The sequence below is a fragment of the Calonectris borealis genome, chromosome 9, assembly GCF_964195595.1.
Source record: "Calonectris borealis chromosome 9, bCalBor7.hap1.2, whole genome shotgun sequence".
Lineage (NCBI taxonomy): Eukaryota > Metazoa > Chordata > Aves > Procellariiformes > Procellariidae > Calonectris > Calonectris borealis.
In genome coordinates, this window is record NC_134320.1 from 16,776,555 (window position 1) to 16,798,574 (window position 22,020).

General features: G+C 46.9%; 1 protein-coding gene across 3 annotated transcripts in view; it reads right to left on the minus strand.

Annotated features, from left to right (window-relative positions):
* IL1RAP (interleukin 1 receptor accessory protein) overlaps window positions 1–22,020 on the minus strand; it is a 49,920-nt gene that overhangs the window by 11,115 nt on the left and 16,785 nt on the right. For 2 of the 3 annotated variants that reach the window (XM_075157096.1, XM_075157097.1), the window contains exons 2-9: window positions 21,168–21,235; window positions 9,047–9,332; window positions 8,095–8,287; window positions 6,086–6,251; window positions 5,037–5,108; window positions 3,756–3,885; window positions 2,648–2,796; window positions 146–295 (exon numbers count right to left, since the gene is read on the minus strand). In XM_075157096.1, coding sequence (XP_075013197.1) covers window positions 146–295; window positions 2,648–2,796; window positions 3,756–3,885; window positions 5,037–5,108; window positions 6,086–6,251; window positions 8,095–8,287; window positions 9,047–9,332; window positions 21,168–21,228 — 1,207 coding nt within the window. In that variant the 5' untranslated portion in view covers window positions 21,229–21,235. Of the gene's footprint in view, window positions 1–145; window positions 296–2,647; window positions 2,797–3,755; window positions 3,886–5,036; window positions 5,109–6,085; window positions 6,252–8,094; window positions 8,288–9,046; window positions 9,333–21,167; window positions 21,239–22,020 lie in introns of all 3 variants that reach the window. The other variant, XM_075157098.1, reaches the window with a different exon arrangement.

Here is a 22,020-nt window from a genome sequence, read left to right on the forward strand (position 1 = left end):
CTGAACGCAGGTATAGAAATGGAAGGTCAAAATGTCATTATGCTGTGAAGAAGGTTAAAAATAGCTTATATGAAAATTCCTATATGAAAACAAGGGGTCTGGACTGTAGCAGGATAAAATAAATGTAAGCCCTTTAACTCCTTACCTAGAATGGTTTCATCTGTTCCAAAATGAGCCCGATAGAAGAGGACCATTTCAAGCCAATAAACGTGATAGACGACTATCAGTACCACAATGAGCAGGATGGTTGCCCCCAGTCCACAGGCCAGCTCCACAGTGTACTTCGGCGCTACAACTGGGTTTGAAAAGAAAGAGGGGGTCTGGTTTACAGAACAGGTTGGGCCTTCAGCTAAGCAGGAACAAGCTTGTGTCACATGCAGCCAAACATCACAGAGGAACAGCCAAGAGCCAAGCTGGCCCTTCAGAGGAAGGTGGCCATGCCAAGGCTTTTCTGGCAGGACAGATGATGGCTAGCTACCCTGCAGTCCCCATTCTGGGTTACTAGGTCTGGTTGGGCTGGCAGAGCAAGTCAAAGCACACGCTGGACTTCTGTCGCTGAGCAAGACCCTGAGAGCAGCCAGATGGTAGAATGACCCATTGATGGAAACCACCTGCACAGTCCAAAGCCAGCTCATGAACGTGATCATCTCAGCAGCATATGCAAACTCTTGGGGTAACACAACAGCACTTACTTGTAGGAAAGCCAGCCAAAGCTCACCTGCAGCAAAATGGCCACCATTTTCCCTCCCCACCAAATACACACAGTTCTTGTGGCTTGTCCCAGGCTGACAGCAAGGGTATAACTAGCCATGGCCTGATTGTTTTCTACCAGGAAAGAAGAATCAGAGTTCATTACAGAAAAGCTGAAATGCTTGCAAATAAATAGGACAACCTGTGGACATCAAGCCAGAACACCACAGCCCACCTCCAACTCATACAGTGTCTAACACACCACTGCTGCTTCTTCGTATTAAGGACAGAAAACAACTATTCTAACTGTATCTCTGGGCAACTCCATTTTTATGGCGATTCTGGTGGCAGCTGACATGCACACTGGCAAACTGCATGATAAAAGAACAGCAGTGAGCGGAAACATCACCAAATTCCAAGATTTAATAAGTTTTATTAGAAACTGAATTACAAAAAAGAAAATGGAAGGCATTTAACAACTTTCATTAGGTGATGAGCAGCAGAAGTACATGAGAAGGAGAGGGAAATCATCCAGAAAAAGCAGGAAATGTATATAACCTAATGTAATGAAAGAGTTGGAGCCAACATATATAGCTACTTGCTAAAAACTGGAAGACAAGTGCTGAGGGGTTAGGTTCTGGCATGCTTGATGTTCCTATGCGCAGTGGGATGGTCTGCAGTGAGCTTAGCTTAAGGTTGCTCTACCAGCAGTGGTCAGGGATGGTTCTTGGATTTTGCTGTGGAACAGAGCTGAAAGGAGGGGTGGCGAGTAACCAGGTCTGCTCAGAGCAAACCCACTCAACTGCCCAGGAGCAGACGGGGGAGGAAGAGAGAGGTTAGTACAGGTCAGTCCCCTAGAAAACAGCGTTCAGGCACTGCTGTATAGAGAAAGAATCTGAAGATTTTAGATTCGCTTCTGCTACATGTACAAACATTATCATCGCAGAAGAATTATGCATGTAGGATGAACACACTGGCAGATGGTTTCAGCCTTTCTCAGTTGTGTGTTTGGTCTCTCGTTCCTTCCTAATGATCCAGAAAAGTTTGTCTCAAAGGAAGGGGACTAAAGGAATGGGACTAAAAAGGAGGACAAGTACCAAGAAGGAAGAGAAAGAGCTCTTCCAGTACAGACCTCTGTGAGCCTTCCCATGCTAATACGGCAGAGTGGGGGGAAGATGATGTCCGGCATGAGCTACACAAGGCAGGTCAGCATCCCTTATGGGATGGGGGAGGAGAGGGGAGGTCCGACCTACAGCAAGCAGGTGTTGAAGCTCTAGATGAGGTTGATAAGGAGGAGGAAATATCCACCTTAATCAGGAAACCTCACATATCTATAGTGAAGGCTCAGTTCTTATTACTGAGAGGTGGGTCTGGGAAACAGGAACAAAATCTTTCATGAAAGAAAGATGTAGGAAAACACTGAACAGAGCTGGATCAGTCCATACCATCCATGCTGAGATGGCTGTATCTAGACTGGAGCATCATCACAGCAAGAAGTAAAACCACAGAGCGTCATGGTTAGACTGTCTCACTCCCTGAGCAATGTCAGCGAAGGCAGTCTGCCTTCTGGAGGATGCCAACTGGTAGCTGTTGTGTCACACAAAACCCTCACACAATCAAGCAAGCTGAAATCATTTCAAGCAGCCCGTCCCCTCAGGTCTGCTTCAACTGTGGTACATGGATGGGATGAGAACAACAGGTCTATCCACCCCCTCTCTCCTCAGGCACTTGACCATGGTAGGGTATATGTGACAGGCATCCTTTGCTCCCTGCCTCCAAGACGTGGTGCAGCATGACAGCAATAATACAGCGGTGCATACAGAACAGCGTGTGTTGGGGAAAAAGGCCTGATGGAATTATTTGTTCCCCTACTGTTTGCAGGGCAAGGCTCAAGGCAGGACCGACAGTTCTCTCTGAGCATGCCTCATTTCACACCCATGCTCTGCAAGTATTTTACCTTTCATGCGTACTATGGCCTGGCTATGATCCTCGCCTTTGGCGTTTCTGGCATAGCAAGTATAATTCCGTTTCAAGTCCTCCGGTGTGGCTTTTGCAACTGTTAGAGTCCTTATGACAGTTTTGTCTTCAAAATCTCTAGTAATTTCACTGCAAGAGAAAAACTAGAGCATTACATATGTAAAAGTTCTTAATGACAAATACTCCTTTCCCTGATATAACCCGGCTTTTTCTTTAAAAAGCTAAAACACCTAAACTTGGTATTTATAAATCGATACACACTTCAGATTTTAATATAGCTGCAGCTGTTCCTTTATCTGATTTTCCTTAATATTTATTTTGTCACTCAAAGTTTTCTCATTGCAGCTGTATCACATTGCATTTTAGAGATAAAGGAAGTTCTGGCCTACAAAGCAACAAGATCTCATGAACTCAGGATTCAGAGCCCACGTCACATTCCCTGTGCAATCCTGGATGAGTCACTTTGTCTCTCTCTGCCTGAATTGATCATCTGAAAAACGGGTATAATAGTATTTCCTCTTGCCTTTCCTTTTCCTACGCAGGTTTGCGAACTGATTGGGGCAGCGACTGCCTTCCACATGTAATTCAGCACCGAGCAAACAGGACTCTAAACCTCATTTGGGTTCTTCGTGTAACTGAATCTCTATTCCTCCTAATCAATACTACGTGTAATACTACATTTTTGTTTTCAGCCTCTGTTTTTTGAAACATTTTTTATCACTTCTGCTATTTGGGAACATTCCTCTAAACAAAATTGTGTCTGCCCCTGTTTTAGAAGTCCCACAATAGCACCAGCTGTTGGCACCACTACAAGGACCTGAACAAGTGATGATGTGAACTGGTAAACAAAGCTCCCTCAAATCCTTCTGTAAGACAAGACGCTGTCCAGGTCTGGAGGCCTCCTCCCTGGAGCTCCTGGTGCTCATCATAGCATGATGCAGACACAGGGGTTTCTGATTAACAGGGAAGTGGGGGACTCCACACTCCCTTGCAAGGGAAAATGGGACTGTGGCATGTCTGTACCCACACCCCTCTGCAGGACCCAAGAGAGGGTTAGATACAAATGAAGGTTCACATTACTATGTTACCTTTGTGTGACTTTTATCTTGGGGTCCATGATGTCATCTGTGTTTTTCCCATCTATGGTCCACCACACCTCAGTCCTGGAGTCCTTCAGGAAGGTGAAGAAGACCTCACAGGACAGAACAAGGTCATCTCCTGGGAAGAAAAGACCACGGTGAGGTATTGCAAAGCAGGAACAGCATCACCCTGACTTTTGTGCTTTCCAGTGATCCTACCAGCCTGAGCTCTGCCTCCTTTCAGGAGAGAATGAGGCCAGCATCCGCCTTCAGACATCTGATAACAGTTTAACACCCCAGACATGTTGATTCATGAGACAAATAAATAGGAAAAAATATCCTGCCTTCTCAAATGTGTAACAAATTCCTTGACTGCACCAAGTGACCCACCCAAAGGGAGATGCTCCGTGCCAACTGCTTCCTTGGAAAGCCAGGCAGCGTTAATTGTCCCCACTGCACAGGGGACAGATGCCATGAAGCAAAGGATCCAGGTCCACAAAAGCATTTTGGTGTGGGAACCCTTGTTCAGGCACTTAAGCTCCCCTCAAGATCAGGCTTGGGAGCGTGAATATCTTTGTGATCAGCCCATAAGTGATTTTATCTTATAGAGTGACTATGGAAGAAGTCTGACCTTCTGAGCCAAAAAAGCTGTACTTTAAAGTGAAGACTCTGCTGCTAATCATCATCGGCGCCACATTTATTACAGCAATGGAATGGGACATGATCCATTCAATACAGGGAATGGCTCCAAAGAGCTATCAGTCTAACAGATGGGGTGGGGGAAGGGGTGTGGTACCCTGTTACACAACGCTGTGAGGCCAGCAAAAGGAGAGCTGTCATTAATTAGGAAGTAATCAGCCAAAAAGGGAGAGGAGATGAGCAAGCAGTGGCCAGAAGGCTGAAGCCACTGAGGGGCTGAATGAGGGAGGGTTGGAGCAAACCACAGCCAGGGACAGGGCTGGGACAAGGTCCTACAGGAATTTCTCTAAGCAGCTGAGGGTCCCCGTTTCGTCTGCTTCTGCAGCTGCAGTCCTGCATCTCCGTGCCTGAATATCTATCTTTATTTGTGCTTGCAAAAATAAACTTTCAAAGCTGTGCTCTCCTATTCTGGCATTGAGAACTGGCACCCCACGCTGTTTGCCAGGCAACTCGTGGCAGCTCACGTGCTCTGCGAGGGAAAGCACCGGGGTTGCAGTGGAAGGGGAGAGCTGCTGTGCCTGGCTGGGTCTCCCCGTCCCAGCAGGCAGGCTGCCAGGGCAGCGATAGCAGGCAGTAAGTGTTGTAATTTACCTGCTTCCAGTTCGTAGACAACTTTCTCATTTGGAGAGATGAATTGTGGTGGCAAGGCCTTGTTCGGAGATCCTGCGGGAGAGAACAGAAAGCCCCCCACGGGGACCCAGACTTCATGAGAACCTGGGGTCCTTGCAGCTTCGCTCATGATGCCCTCGTGCCCCGCTGCACATGCCCCAATCTAATACAATCCTGCTGCAGAGTTCCATGGAAAGAGAAATCTAATCCTAGTCCCCAAACTCAGGGCCAGACTCAGGTTTTGAGGCTCCTCCAAAGTTTAGATAAGTCTAGATACAAGTTTTTGGGCCTCTTACAAGAAGAGCTCCATTCTCCTCTCATCTCCTACTCAACATCTCCCACAAGACACAACCTACACCAGTTTCTTTTTATTGCTGCTTTTAAAAAACAAAATACAAACATCATTTCCTGTCACAAGTATTTAATTCAGCTTTTAAAGCAGCAGTTGCCGTGGGACTCAGCATGTGCTCTGTTCACCGTTCACTAGGTTTTTAAGCTCTGTCTACAATTCCCTGGCAGGTAGGCTGAGCCCTTGTGCCTGGGACGGGCCTGTCCAAGCACTGGGCTGGGTAACTGGAGCCCTGCCTGGCTGATTAACAGTCTCACCCTCAGCACACAAGGCATTGAGATTGCAAGAAGACCAAAGCAAGTTGGCTCTAATGGGGCAATCCCACAAATAATGACGAGCAAAGGGCACTGGAGACAAAAATGACCAAGAGTGCCAGGGTTATGCATTCACATGCCAGCAGAGGGTACCCCTGGCCATCTCATGGGCTGTACCTCACCAGCCTAAGCCTGGTCACCCTCTACGTTGTTTGGGGCATTTGACATGGTGGTGGGTAGGACCTCCAGTGCAACATGTCCTGGGCAGTCACACAAGGCTGACCCCAGCAAGCAAAAATATACCAGGTCAGTTGAGTAACGCAGATTGAGCGCAACCACAAATGGATCCTGTGACAGACTCTTCCAGCTGTTTTCACCACTTCTGCAGTTATCCACCTGCATTTTACACATTTTAAAGTCATTCTTACCCACCACCTTCATCTTTATGGTTCTGGTGAGATTATAGGTTCTTCCGTGGTCCTTGAATGTCACAATACAAGTGTAATTCCCTTTATACACACTGCGGACAATGCCGATGACAAGCCTGGGCCCTTGGGGGTATCGCTCATAGAAGCCATCCACCAAGTTGCAGTTCTGGAGTCAGGCAGAAAAACACTTGAGTTTTGGGATTCAAAAGTGAAGATATTGGTTTAAATGCGACTACAAAGATCTGTTTTTAAACTATGAATATGATACTTGGGATTGTGATGTAGGTCAGATGGAAATACCATGAACTTTGAGCATGTTGGAATACAAACTGGTATGTTCACCTTGAAAATGAGGTGATGAAGCAGATAATCCTAATAGTTTTATCCCCCCCTTAAATACAGACAATTTTTTAAAAGAGAGGTCTCTGATCCAGAAGTACATTTGCAATCAAGGTGAGCACCTCAGCAGAGTGAAGAGTGAAAGTAGAGACAGGAAGAAAATGCTGATGTATTCACAAACGGATACTAAGACTAAAGGACGTGTCCCCCGTTGATGCCAGAGTGTCTAACTCTTTCGGGACTAATCAAGCTACCCTGACTGTCTTCAGCTGAGGATGAGGTCCCAAAATTGGCAACCGGCAAACGAGACTCTGTAGTACAGAAACCTTAATAACTCTTCTCTTTCTGTCAGAGAGGCAGGAAAACCTCTGCCAAGTACCAAGCTAGAGATTCCTTTTCAGAAAGGAGTTATGCAGATGACATCTTGATTGTCATAAAACCCAAAGCTGTGCACATTTTCTAAGAGATTATTTCTGAATGGTACATTTCCAAATCAGATACATCCTAATGGGGCAGTTTAAGACAGGGGTCATATACCATTTTTAATTATTTTTATTAGGCACAAGATGACTTGCTGCCTGAAAAATTACTTCCATGGGCTTTTTGTTTCATTCTGCTAATTGATTGTTGAGATGTGAATTTCAATGAATGGTACAAGTAAAGCATTTCAACTACTGGAGTGAAACTGCTCATCTTGGATACAAAAGAAAGTTTTTCCTGAAGGGTTTTAGAGTTGTTTTTTTTTCTTTTGGGGTGTTTTTTTAATTTTTCTTTTTTTTTTTTTTATAAATCAGCAGATATATTTGTTGTTTATCTTTATTATTAAATTCACTGATACAGAACCTTCTATCTGGAAATCCATAAGCGCTTTATAAGCAGTTAGAGAATTCAGTCCCATAACCCTCTGGCTGTACATCCCCTGAGAATTCTTATTCTCTCTTGACTAAAGGCATCCACCTAGAGAAAAACACCGAGGTCAAAATTTAATAAAATTGAACAGTAATTCTGTAGGCAAGAGCCTGAGGATGGCTGGAGATAGTCTAATTATCAGAGCAGTATGGAGGGTGGGGTAGGGATGTCTCTGTCTTCAGAAAAAAGGTTTGCTGAATTATGTCAAACAGGGCACCCACAGTCCTTGCAGAGGCCTGATGTACAACTTTATTTCCTGACCTCAAAGGATTTTGGAAAGAATGCTATTTTCATTAGCAGGTGGGTGTTTTTTCTTTTGTTTTGGTTTGGTTTTTTTTGTGTTGTTTTTTTGTTGTTGTTGTTGGTGTGGGTTTTGGGGTTGTGTGTGTGTGTGTGGTGGTTTTTGTTTTGTTTTGTTTTGTTTTTTATAGAATAGGGACTATGAATCACAGTTTCCTTTATAGGGATAGTGACTGGCTCACACTGCCCGCAGCAGAACTGAGGTTCCTAAATCCCTGCCAGAGTATTCTCCTCTTGTGCACGCTGGTCAAAAAAGTTTCAGTGTTAGCTCTCAATTCCCTTCCAAGAGCAGTTTTAACCTTGAACTCAATGGAAACAAAGCTCTTAAAATTAGTAAAGCTTCATTAAACAGAGTCATCACCGGGGAGACTCTGAAACACAGCTCCATGATTCTCATGCCAACCATTGCTTTTTCAGATACAACACTGCATTCCCCCACTGCCCAAATAAGTCCTTCTTACCAAGTACCACTTGACAGTTGGTGTTACACTGGCAGGGTAAAACCCGTCAATATCTGGACATATGATCTTCTCATTGGCATGCTCCAAGTAGAACATCTCTTCGGCGGGTTTTATTGAATGGCTCACACAAGAGTGTTGGTCTTTCGGAACAACCTCCAAGGGAAATGCAACTTTGCTGCAGTAGGTTGTATTTCTAAGGACAGAGAAGGATACGGCTGATTAGTTGAAACTTGTTTACTCCTATAGCAGTGGAATGAAATAAAAATCACATCTGCAATAACGAGCATGATAGCGCTGATGAGGTACATACAGCCTTAGTTGACTCATTTATAAATGGGAAAGAAAACACCATCAGAGGTGGCCACACTAGCTCAGAAAAGCCTATAAAGATGACTAACAAGCAACATCCACTCCCCTGCTGGTAAAGCAGATAATAGGGTCAAAGACATGATGAACAAGAGACAACATGAGGAAGATCAAAAAGAGCTCCTGTGCTCAGTGCATAGCAGATGCTATGTTCATTTTGTACCACACTTAGAGACACTTTTAATTTCCTAGAAGTCTGAATCTCATGAATCTTTGCCAAATTAACATGCAGTCAAAACATTACCCCTGCCTCTGAAGCTATTTTTACTCTAGACATACAGATCACTTCTTAATGGTGAGTGCCTATGGATTTTGCCATAGGCTTAGCAATGATATTTTCATGGACACTTGCAGCTAGCAAGGAAAGGCATGCTCATTAATGTTTGCAAGGCTCCAAGCATTGTTACGATGTAAATTGGCTCAGCACTGAGCGGTCTTATAATTCTAAGATTCTTTTCCCATTAATGCTTATGTAAATGGTCTTCTCCCTACAGGAAGATCTGGTGCTAACAGCGTAATTTTCCCACGTCCATGGAAGTCCTTCGATTACGCTGAAGACATAAAGAAGCCACACTGCACAACCTACCTGAGCATGCACGTATAATTCCCAGTGTCATTGAGAAGAGCAGGCCAGAACCAAAGGGTGTCTTTCTCCTTGCTGATGTGATTGTCTGGGAGACGAAAGTTAATGGGCTCCTCCAGATCCCGGTCCTGCCCGATCCTGTACCAGATCAGGGTTAAGCCAGCAGAATGGGCTGTGCTGTAGTTGTACTTCAAGAAGGTCTCAAAAAGTGGGCATTTGATCTTGGCAGGTTCCCCATCATAAATCTGGATCTGCTTCATGGTGTCCACACCCCAGTCATCGCAGCGTTCTGCAGCCAGGAAGAACAAGGTACCTTAGCTTGCAAGTCTGCAGGAGAAAAACAGTTCTGCCCATGTTCCCCACAGCCCTTAGTCCTGTCCCCATTAAAATCAGAGGCAAAAACATAGTGTTTTCAGTGGAAGCAAACTGGGCTTTTATAAAGCAGAGCAAGAATACTGTGTTCATTTCCAGACAACCTGCAAACCTCTCCTTTCATTTGTACACCTCCTACATTTCTTCCAAGCTCTTTATCCCCCATCAGGACAATAGGATGCATAACACCAGGCTTCCTAGAGAGCTCCAAGAAGATTCAACCCTAAAACTTTGTGTGGGAAGACAAAATTTGGATGAAAACAATGCTAGAGGTGTGTGTGCATCCGTGCACAGTGACAGAGAAGATGGAGATAGAGGTGTTGAATAATAGGAAAAAAAAAAAAAAACCAAACTGCAAACATCAACCCTCCCTTAGAGCTATGGGCATTGCCCCTGCCAGAAGAAGCTGGACTGTGGGTTCTGGGAGCGAGGACTGTCTTTCCTGCGATGGATTCATGCGACGCCTGTGCATGCTATGATAACACATAGAGTACAAGCACTAATAAATGACATGTAGCGACTGCTTATAGTGAAGTTTGGGAAGGGAGGCTGAGAGGCAGAAGAGACAATATAGAGGAGGTGGCAGCAGGTTCTCCTGGGGATCCCCAGGCAGCCCCCAGGTGCAATCCCCAAGCACAGTTCAACGTGCTCAGCGTGGCTCATGGCAGACTCAGGCTGACATAGAAACTGGGTAGCATGAGAAAAAGCTGTGCAGTGCCTTTTTTTTTTTTTAATTTATTCTTGTGATTAGTGAATAGTTTTGGGACAAACAGCACAGTCAAAACCCATTTCTCTGCCAAGTGCTCCTTTCCACTCCATTCCTCCTACCCATCAGGATGCCCAGTCACAAAGGGACTCGGTGCAAGCAAAGCACGGCACCAGGGTGTCAGCAAACCCGAGGGCAACCTGCACTGCTGGCGCCAGCTGAGAGACACGGAGAAGCTGCTGTCACTGCACCTCCTGTCTCCCCATGCTGACGAGGCAGAGCGTGGCACGGCACGCTTCCCAGGGCATCTCTTGTAGCTGCTGGGAGGCATTAGGTAGGGCCTCTCCGGTTTGCAGATAGTAAAAGAACTCGGACCGAGAGAAAAAACAGAATACAATATGCTCTTTGAGCCCAATTCTTCTGATCTGACTTCACAGGCCCAAAGCAGGATTTCTGGCATTTTATCTTCCTTAAATAGACAGTGGGATGTAGCTTGGCCCCAAATTCATACTTAATTAAAAAAAGCAAAGAGATAAACCTTTGAGAAGATGGGCAGCAATGCTAACTCCTGTGGCTCAGCAATGGTTAGTCACAGTGAGGAGGAATCTGGGCCAGTAAGAATAGAAATGTTTTCTGGCAGGTTTACACATAAATGCAAATGCAAACTGCACTGCTCCTCCTATGGTATGCCAAACACCCATATGACAGAGTGCTACTTCTGGAGGAAGAGAGTGAATCAGGCTAGGAAGAGGCAGTGAAGCTACCCAGAGTATAAGTATTTGCTAACAGGAACCCCAAACCCAAATGGCTGGAGAGTGCCATCGCTCCTCATCTAAGAAACGCATAGACATTTCTTTCAAAACTCCACAGCATCATCCAGTACGGCTGCCACCACAGCCAGCGCCAAGGCTCATTTTGAAAGACCAAACCACTATTGGAAGCCTAGTCACCACTATAGTCGAGGCCAACTGGAACCAGTACGCTGCTTTATGCTGGTGGGGTAAAGCTACTGGATTAGGCATGGTCAAGTTTCCATACAGTGGTAAATGAGACAAATGAGCCTGCCAGAGGCTGCCTGCTAATCGTGTGATAAAGGACTGATCACTATTCATGGAGGGCGGACATTTGTTTTTATAAAGAAAGGCCTTCCCTCTGAAAGGAGCAGACCTAGGTCTGTAAATCAGGACACCCAGGTTCTCCTCCCGGCACCTGACTTTGCTGTCTCCTCTTGGGCTGCATAAAGGCAAATTGTCCTTATTACTTCAAATGGTAGGACTGGAGAGGAAGAAAACTATATAAAACATTACAGTACTGAAATTCTGGGAGACAAGATCAATGAAATTTGCAATCATGAACAGCTTTTGCATTTTGCAACAGCTCATGAATCAGCATTGTAAAACTACTTACCCGTTCTACCTGAATGAGTTATTGAAAATAAATACAATTACTTTATTTTTTTTCTTCCTAGATTACTCAAAAGCAATGTGTGGGCCTTGTCTTCTTGGCTGGGGAAGAGGCAACTGTTACTGTTCTTTACTATAAGAGCTGTACCTGGAGATTTTGTCTCAGAGCTGGCTAATTCGCCTGACTTCAGGAACACCACCACACCGAACAGCTAGTCCTAAGGCTCCCCACACTTGTCCTGCCTTGGGGTGTTGCATGCTCTGAGCTGAACCCCAAACACAGCACGTAACCGTGTGGTAACGAGCAGCTACACACAGACCGCAGAAGCAGCCGTGCAGCCTGAGATCGCAGGCTGTGCTTGCCACCCTGCTGGCAGGGACTCCTCCTGGCTGCCAGGGCAAAGCCAGCCCAGCACGGCTCCGAGGGCTCAGGGAGCAAAGCCACAGCCCATCATTCACAGCAGAGATGGCAGAAACGCCATGGGCTGGAGCGAGACCTCCTTCACACATAAAACACCCAGGACAGAAGTCGTGGCACTTCACGCAACTTCCCTCCTCCCCATGCCATGCTGACAGTAGTACTGCTATTTCGATTTTTGGGGGCATTTTATGCCTGAGATAGCTGAGCTCTGCCTGACACGGCATGTGAGGGGACTGCAGGGCATCCCTCATACACGCCGTTATGAGCCTCTTCGTCCTCGGCTATGATGTGGCTCTTCTCCCTGTGCCAGCAACATACTTTGCCGTAGTGTCACTTTTGCAGCAGACCCCAGCGGATGGGTCAAGCCCAGGCAGCTGGCTGCACTCCCCACACATGTGTAAAGCGGAGGGGATGCTCACATTATTATTGCTATCATTTTATTTGCATCCAACAGCTCCCGGCAACATTTTGTGCCCCTTCCACTATTTTAATCTTTATTGGATATTCAGAGTCTATTTGCTGCTAACACCAGCATGCAGCTACTTGGATGTCAGTCTAAACTGGAGATAGCCTGAAAAAAATGGCATAAAGCAGCTCCCACTATGAAAAGAAAATAAAAAATACACATATACACACACACACATCCTGGCTCCAGTAACAATATTTGAAAGGGCATTGCAGAAAGAAGATGCAAGAACGCAGTTCTAATTGTAAGAAACAGCACTAACTTCTACTGTGCTGTGCCCATTTGCAGCAACTCACACTTGTTTTCAGTGGCTAAGCCTAGGAAGGGAGTTTCTTCTCTCTTGAAATGTTTCCTGCACAAAACAGAGTTAAGAGCAGCTCCTGATTAAATCGAGTGGGATCAGCATTCAAGTGGGATCAGCATTCATGCTCTGACTTCAGAGGTTCACTAACAAATGGAAACCAGTGAAGAGAGGAGCTATATGCAACTCCGTGGTCCCTTCCATGCTGCAGCGAACGGAGCACTACACACATAACTGAGGGATAAATAAAATTCTCTAAAAATCCACCATCCCTCAAATGCATCTTCCTAGAAATGCCTCTGCAAAACACTTTTAAAAGAAGCCATTTTTTTCTCACTACTGGTGAGGTGTACTGCAGATGTCTCAACTGACCCCTCTTACTGCTGGGTGCTCTGTAATCACAGGCAGGGCAGCCTGTGACCCATAACACTTACCCGTGACAGACAATGCAGGAAAAAGGCAAGAAACGGTCCTGTTTCCACAGCCCTGCTTGGGAAAAGGGATGGAGATTATACAGGCTGGAGGGAGGCTGCATGGTAGAAGGAAACACCACCTCCAATATTGGAAGAGAAAATGCAGACAGAAAGGTCAGGGTGAGGATGCCCATCTTGATTTCATGTGCCTTGAGATAAAGATAAGAGTGGGCTGCTGTGCTACTGCTCCTCCCTGATGCGCACTGGGAACTAGGTGAACTGGCAAAGTTCACTCCAAATGTCTTCCTTGCTTGGACTGTATCCGTGTTCATAGGGGTATCTACTACTGATCTTCTGTTACAGAAATAGTCAGATCTGTCCCATTTTTGAATCTGGTGCTACGACGCCCTTAAACACCAGGTATCCCAAAACAGATTCCTTCTCAGAAGCCAAACAAAGCTGAAGACAGTGGCTTCTCCAGATGCAAAGTAGAAAATGAAAGGAGAGAAGAAAAAAAAAGATCTTGCTCAGCTGCATAAAGGTGAAAACAGACACTTCTAGAAACCTTTCCCAACCTTTCACTTATTGCACTGATTTACCCCCTTGGGAACAGAGCTCTGAATACACACACCTGAAATGCTCCTGAGATGCATCTGCAACACCCATGAAAAGCACCCACACAGTCAAAACAGAGATGAAATTGGTGCAATTATTTGGATTTTTCAAACTGTTTAACCCATGGATCAAAAAAGAAAACCTAAGTAAGGCCACATCAAGAAATACTGTCCCATTTTCTCCATGGTTTGGCATTTCTATGCAGTCATCTTAAGTACCTGCATTTAAAAAAAAAATTCTCAACCACCAAAACTCTACCAGCTCCAGACCACCTCCACCCCTTCCCTCCCTGGCATTCCCCTGGTTAAACAAACAAAGGCTTCCCCTAGTTAAAATTTCTGGGAAGAAATAACAAAGAGCCATTCTTATGAGAAGCCATCTATCATGCCGGCACAAATTACCCTGCCATTTGCCAAATTGATGCACCCTTCTTAATTGCTTCTAATCTTGGGAGGGGGCCTGCCTTGCACGCAGTCTGGGACTGTGCAGTGGCAGCAGGACACGAAGCCATCAATGCTGCCAGTTGAATGACACGGCAGACTCCTCTTCCCCACGCCATTTCAGCAGTAACATCAAATGGGGCTGCACTACCTCAACAGCTTCCTACTTTCTTTGCCCACCCCTGCTGCATCACCTTAAAGCAAAGCTGATATGAGTCAGCCTTCACCTGGGGAGCACGGCCAGGCCAGCGGTTAGCTTGATGCAAGAATCAACATCAATAAGGCAGAAAAAACTTGTCAGGCAAAGCGATTAAGTGAGAATTAACCATTACTACCTTAAAATTTTTTTCCCCCCACCCTCGTTCAAGCTCAGAGCAGTCAGTGAGAAGGAAGCAGAGGAAGTGGGGCTGAACGGAGCAGAGCGCTGTGAGCACAGGAGGTACCAGCTGTGGCCAGCAGCCACGCGTGGGTGAGCTTTCCATTTACGGTGCCAGGAGCACCCACTCTTCCACTGCGTCTGCATTCTTCCTTTCACGCGCGCATCCTGCACAAGACCACCCCACGGCAGCACGCTCCCCGGCCGTGTGCTTTGCTCAGCTGCTGCGCAATGAGGCAGCGTGGCAGGGCAGCGTTTCCCATGCGGTCTGTATCCCATCTGACCGTACAACACGGCAGAGGGAGGGTAGCATGGAACAAAACAAATGAGAACATCTTCCCTGAACTGGGAGAAGAGGCACAGACCCAAACACTGAAATCGGTGGGAATGACAGAGAGCTTGGGTTAAGCCCTAGCCAAGATCAGCTAGCTCATTTGATCCCACTATCTCCACAGCAGTGATAATGGACAGAGAATGCCTAAAAACTGGTCGTAGCTCAACACTGCCTTGGAGGCTCAGCCTGGAAGTTGCACAAACTCTGCAGGAATTTATAATCTGGCTTCCAGTGGAAACGCATCAAAAAGGGCCCGTTTTAACGTCACTGCCTTGTTCCCACAGCCTCTCCAATAGAGCAAGTAAATGGAAGTGGTCCTGGCACAAACTTCCCCGTAACCGGCTCCAACGCACAGCACACAGCCCGGCCCCACCCGCCCGGTTCTGCTGCAATGGCACAGGCGATGTGGATTTACACTTCTCCCAAGTCTTACCATATTCATCCTGTGTTGCTGTGATGCCCCATGGAAGCAGCTCCACTGGATGCTGCACGCAAGGATGGAGTCTCTCTCTCTCCCCCCCCAACCACTTTTATCATTTAAATAGATAGGACAGCCGAGAAAGGAAGAAGGAAAAGGACTTTCTGTTGCAGAATGGTTCATCATTTCCAAAAGCACTTATACATCGTGGTTGTTTAACTTTAGATCCTGAAAGTCTAGTTTAAACAGGTGTGACAGTCTGCCTCTCTGCCAACTTCACGAAAATCAAGCTGACTGCGTAAACTTCTGTTGACTTCAGCACAGCCAGAACCCCAGAGGAAGCAGCCAAGGCAGGACAACCAGAAAACAGTGACTCTGTAATGGAGCCCATAGCTCCTGACTCCAAGTTTCCTTACGCAATCAAGCACAGCCTGTAACGCGGGGAAGGGTAGCTGTTGTTTGTGTCTTTTAAAACTCCTCCACAGTGAGCTCCATGCCTTCACTCTCTATCTGTGCGTAAAGCTGTGTTTACTGTATGTGGCACTGAGCATTTTGGTTACCTCCAGCAACTGGGCCAAAAAAAAAAAATTTTCGGTTTTCTCCAGCAAACTTGACATGTTTTCCTGGAGGCTTTTTTTAAAATTGAGATCAAAAAATCAAAACGATAAAGTTAGGGGTATGAACTGCTTCAAAGCCTGAAGGAGAAAAGGAGCAAATAGCTACTTTCCATCCCACTTCACTGAGGAAACCGCTGCGTGAAGCAAAGCAGAGCAGCACGGGGGGGAGGGGGGGGAACGGAACGGCCCCTTGCAAAACCATCTGTAGGAGAGGCAGCATGAAAAGGAGGTTTACCTGACTAGCACCACCGTAGAGCTGTGCTCAAACTGGCAGGGGCTCTTCTGTGTGCCTGGGACATCAGACTGGGACTTGACAAGGTCCAGGCTCAACTCCTGGCTCTGCCACAGGCTTGCTTAGTTAAACCCACGCAGCTTAGTTATTGCACTTAGCCAGGGTCTCTGTTGCCTGCTTTAAAATACAGTCAACAATTCTGCACTGCCAACTACAAACATCCACAGGAATGTCTGCATAAAAAAAAAAAACCACTGCAGCAGTTGTTCTCAGATGAGGACAGGAACTGAAAAAATGCAGCAGGCAGTAAAATGTACCATAAGGGTCTACGAGCCTGGCAGAAGTCACTTGTGTGCAATAAAATGTATGAGACCAAGCTCACAACTGTGCAGCTGCAGTGGGGGGACATGATGGATATAGGTAGGAGGCAGGTCCCCAATGTCCCCTGACGCCCTATTTGATACACACAGAGGAGCAAAAGAGACCGTCCAATATCACATCAGCACCACACCCAAAATGGGCTGCTTTCTTCCATATGTTTCTGCACCTCCGTGCACAAAACTCACCCCTCACAACCTATTTCCTCAGCTGACAAGACGCAGAAGCGAGGTCTTATCTCCTCAGCGGGCACAACTCTGGCTGGTGCGCAGGGAGGCTGGCGGCTGCGGTTACACATCTGCACCCAGGCCAGCTCTGCTCTGCAGGTTTTATCTCCATCCACTTCAGGGCTATGCACCTTTCAACATCCTTGGTGTTGAATAACTTCATGTCCCCAAGTGCCATAAAATTCTACAACCACAATAACTCACAGACGGGTATGGATGGTTTACAAAATCATGTCCTAAACTAGGACAGCAAGAAGCTGATATTGGAAGAGTAGGAGGAAGTCAGGAAATCCCAGGAGAAGATGATGGGTGAGGGATTTAGTCTCTTTAGAAAACAATAATGCCGTTTAATCTATTTTTCTTTTGACTTTACACACTAAAATAAGCTTCTCAGCTTCTGGGGCTGTCATAAATCATAAGGAAAATAAGGCCAATGGAACCCCATCAGTAGAATAAGAGCTATATAGTAATAATCCTGAGGAACTGCGCAGGGCTTTCCATCTTCAAAGTATTTTACAGACAGTAATTTATTAATCTGCAAATTTCCCCTGGCCGTAAGTAACTACTCTGCCTCTTTGCTAAGCACGAGAGACATGCAGTGCAGATCGGCACACGGGAGAGATGGTGCAGGCGGCAGCTCTGACCTCCAGAGCCGGACCTCGGTTTCTGGCTCGCTGCAGTTGGACCTTTGCTGCTCCACCCACCACCTGAATCCAGAAGCACTGGTGATGTCTGGCGCTTTGGAGCCAACTTCAGAGGGGACAAAACCAGTGCCTGAGAGCCTCTGGTATGGGGGAGTGTAAGAGACGTGCTCAGAACCCAGGAAATAACAGCAAAGCCTGAAATAAAACTCCCAGGACATAAGCTCCTGGCTGCTTTACAGCAGGGTGGTGTCACTCTGGGCAGAAGCTGGCCCCAGTTCTGGGCTCATCCTACCCCGCAGCCCACCTGATAGCTCCCAGGGGAGCTGTCAGTGGATTTTCCTATGCACACACGATGCTTCCTCCCACCAAAGGGCTATTTATGCACAGCAGTTACCTGTTCACACTAGGTGGGTCCTTTAGATAATCAGCATGCGGCTGCTCCTCCTCTCCTGGCAGCAATATTCTTCTGCTTTTCTAATTCCCCAAGACAATACTCCTCGCCCTGCGAAAGCTGGGAGCTCTTGGAGAATGAGGGAGCAGCCTGGTTAGCAGAGAGGGAAAAATGGAACAAGGAGCACAACTACAGCTACATCTTCTAAATAAGTCGGAATCTAACATAGGCCAGCTTTGTTTGGAAACAAGAAGATAGGGTTATTCTGTATTCATACTGGCTGTTATGTTCTTTGTCCGACTGGTTTTTCATCTCTTTTAAGCCAGTGTATATTTATATGACTTCAGTAGCACCAAAGAAATCATTGTAAGACCGAAACTGGGTTCATCGTTTTTTGCTATCCTTCTCTGGATATCAGAGCATCTGGGTTCATTAAGCACCCTACAACACAAGTGCAGAGATCTAAGCCTTATTTCCATCTTAAGGATGGCTTAGTTGAGGCAAGGAAAGCAGAAGACCCCGAGTACCATTGCAAACAATGTCCCAAAGGTCACGAGTAAGGAATTCAAACCCAGGCACTGCAGATCATGTATATTCTCAAGACCAGAAGAGACTTGCCCACGCATACAGCATGAGTGAGTAGCAGACTCAGGCACAAATTCAGTCTCAGACTCCAAGTCTTTTACTCTACACTACTCAGATCGCATTTCTTTCCTCTTCCAGCTTGCAAATGATTTTTCCCTTTCAGCAAATGATTTTGTTTCAGCACCAGCCTCCATACCCAGCAGAAACAGCAGAGCCCAAAGAACGGATGTTTAGAGCCACAGTGCGGTTGGCAAAATTTTTAGAGGGAAAAAAAAAGTTTGCAGATTTTTCTCTCCAGCAAGAAGTAGGCTGAAGTACAACGCTGAAGCTTTCTGACGCACTGCCAGGGAGCCTGTCAGCCATGCTGGCTGAACTGGATGGAAAGGCTGTCTGCATTACAGCCAGAGCAGTGCTGGTGTTTCATAGCTGAAATTTAGTAAATGTTTGCTCTTTATCCCCTCTGTAAGCTCAGAGAGCTCGGGACTCAGCAGAGCTGGTACCCCTGGCTTGGGGCAGTCTGGTCTGCGCTGACCACGCTGCTCCCCTGGGAGGGCCACAGAGGCAGGCAGGAAAAGTGGCAGCAAACCACAACAGAACTCCTGCTCCTGCCCCTGCCTCCAGCCTCCTCCAGCCCCCAGCCATGACCATTATAGCAAAGCACAGAAGAAGATCCAGCTGAAATGACACATCCCTACCAAGTTATACACCTTAAATATCCCAGGAGCTAAGTTCCCCGGTGAGAGCGACCCATCTCCATGGCCTCGCCTGGTGTTAGGAGACCACCGGGGAAGCTGCAGGCTGTGCACAGCCCTTCTGCATTCACTCCAGACAGCCTCCGCTCTGCTCCCCTCACCTATGCTCTCTGCTCCGAGAAGAAAAAGCAAGCCCAAATGCTGTAACATTATCAGAGCATGTCCAGTCTCCCACACTGTCTGTGTTTACGACTTTGCAAGGGTGAAACGAGCTCCAGTTGCCTTTTGGTGCCAGTTCCAGGAAACCCCACAGTGTAACAGAGGGTTGCACAGACGGCCGCCCCTCCGTCCAAGTACAAACAGCCATACAAGCTCATATAGAACAACAAAAGATAAAAGTGGTTTATGATGTCCATGGAACAAAAAGGGAGCTCTGAACTGAAGAGTGAGTCTGTCACCCACAGATCTGCAGAAAATTAAACTCACTACAGTGGATTTGCAGAAGAAATGTATTTTCATGTGTCCCATGCATCACCCTCTGACACTTATGTTCTTGCAGCACTCTACAAGGGCTTTAACCATCCCGTACAGAAAACCTCTGCTAAAGGAGGAATATTTAAAAAGCACTAAATACCTTGCAGAAATGCATGGAGGGTTCTGCCAGATCAACTGGCAGGAGCCTGCATGACCCAAACGCCAGGGTGCCATTTCACAGCTCCCAGCTGACAGCCTCAGCTTTTAGAGTTGCTCTAACATTTCCTGGGCAATCCTGATTCAATTGCACCTACCTCCCATTTCTGAAAAAGCCCAAGATGACCGCACGTGGAGTGTCGTAACGCTGCCTCAGCAGGAGGAGGATATTGCGTTGGTGGAGAGCAGAACAGCACGTCCAGAAGCACCCGCAAAGCGGGGATTTTCCCAGCGAGCAGCGGCGATCTGCGTCGCTGGGTCCCTCCTTTTCCACGCACTCCTACTACCTAGGCCTTAGCAGGGGAGACCTGGACCATATATTCTTTCTTCTTTGCTGTTTCCCCATTGCTCACCACTTCCACCAGGCCCCCGTTAGCCAGAATGGGACATCCCCTACTGAAGACTACAGCCTATTGTGAATGCCTGCAGCCCTTGGGCAACCCAAGGAGAAAAGCCTCCCAGCCTTCAGCCTCTGCAATGAACCCCGCACTGAGATGAACCTTGCTGAGGTGCATGTTGTGAACCTGGCCCCGATAATTCCGCGTGGTCCAAGAGATAATGATACAAGAGCTGTTCATCTGCTCAGGGTATTATAACTGCTCATTTGCCAGTGCTGCAGAGGGGCAAGGGCTCATGGGGGGGACTTGTCAATCCCCTGCACAGTCCTTTTTTCTGAACATTTCCCCCTATAAAGCCAGCGCCTGTTCTTTCCTCCCTCCCCCTTTCCACTCGCCTCCTGCAAATCATGCTGTCTCCTTCCACCCCCAAATAGGAAGTCCGGAGCAGAGATGCACACAATCTGCCTCTTCACAAGAGCTGGGCTGAATGTGTGCCAGCGGAGCTGCGAGCATGACAACATATTTCCTGTCAGGAAAGTGACTCAGTGAGACGGGTATGAGAGCTCCTCTTACTCAAGAAGTTCCCCTCTCCCTTTGCGTTGCTGAGGCATGAGTCAGAATCCAAGAGCCGGAATTTCTACCCCCTCCGGATCCAACCAGGAATAGCAGAGTTCAGGTTCAAGCCCAGGTCCTGCTCGCAACTCAGTAACAAGTCAGAGCCACGTGCCAAGCCCCAGTTTCACCCCTCGCAGAAGGGGAATAACAACACTGATCAAGTGGGCAGCTTGAATTTGCAAAGCACTTTTACGTTGAGATGATGCTTACTGCTGTTTGCTTATGCACCCTTTACACCATGCTCGTAGTCTCTATACGTGAGCATTATACAATACCCACACAGAACTAATGTCCCGTTCATGCATTTTGCTAAAGTATTTCACACACGACCATTTCATCCAGGAATACTGTAAATGCTTAAAAATCCCTGCAGCCAGTTTTCTTTCTCCGGCCTCAGATCAGCTCTTCCCCGTGATAATCGGGCAGACCCATCGCATGCCACGTCCTTACCAGAGCCGCTGCCGAGGGTGACCATGCACAGCCAGAGCGTAACCAGCAGGGCACCAACCATCTTCAACCTGCTGAGACAAAGCACACACAGAGGTTCTGGTTATTTTACAGTATTTCAGCACTGCAGACAATTTTTTAACTCTGAGTGTATGTGTTTATTCCTCTGCCCATCCAATGATCCTTTAATTCTGGTATGTTCTTTTGTTTTTTATTTCATTAAGATTCCTTAAGAAAAGCATCTGTATGGCAGCGTTGTCCTGCCTGGAGGCAGCTGCGCGAGCTTTCCGAACCTGGGAGATGATGGCGCAGAAGAGGACAGCCGAGCTCATTGACTTAAGCCACTGAAATAGTCTATGTCCATGGGCACAAGGAGTAAGGCAAGTGCTTGCAGGCTAGAAATCCCAAGCTTTCAGTCCCAAAGCACTAAGGTCCTTTGCTGAGACCTCATTCTGCCAGCGCACACGCTCGTTTCTAAGTGCAGAAAGCATTCGCGATGGTGAGCGGCAGCTGAAGCACATTTGCACTGAACACGCATCTGACAGTTCAGCGTGACAACCATGCCGGAGCAGTCCGAATTTGCAAGCTCTGCTGGTGACCTGCGAAGAGGCTGGCTCCCAGAGCCCTGACTGCTTCACCCTGTTCCTGCAGGCAGGTCAAGGCAGGACAAGGCTTCACCAGCTCGTTCCAGTCAAACCCCAGGAACGGCCACCTTGCAGGAATAAACAAGCACCGGGTTTGTACACTTTTTGGAAGTGATCTGAACAAAGATTTATACTTTCAAAGCAGCACTGATAGGCAGAAAACAATCCCAGACTTGTCCATTCCCGCTACAGAGCACAATTTCCTGTAATTT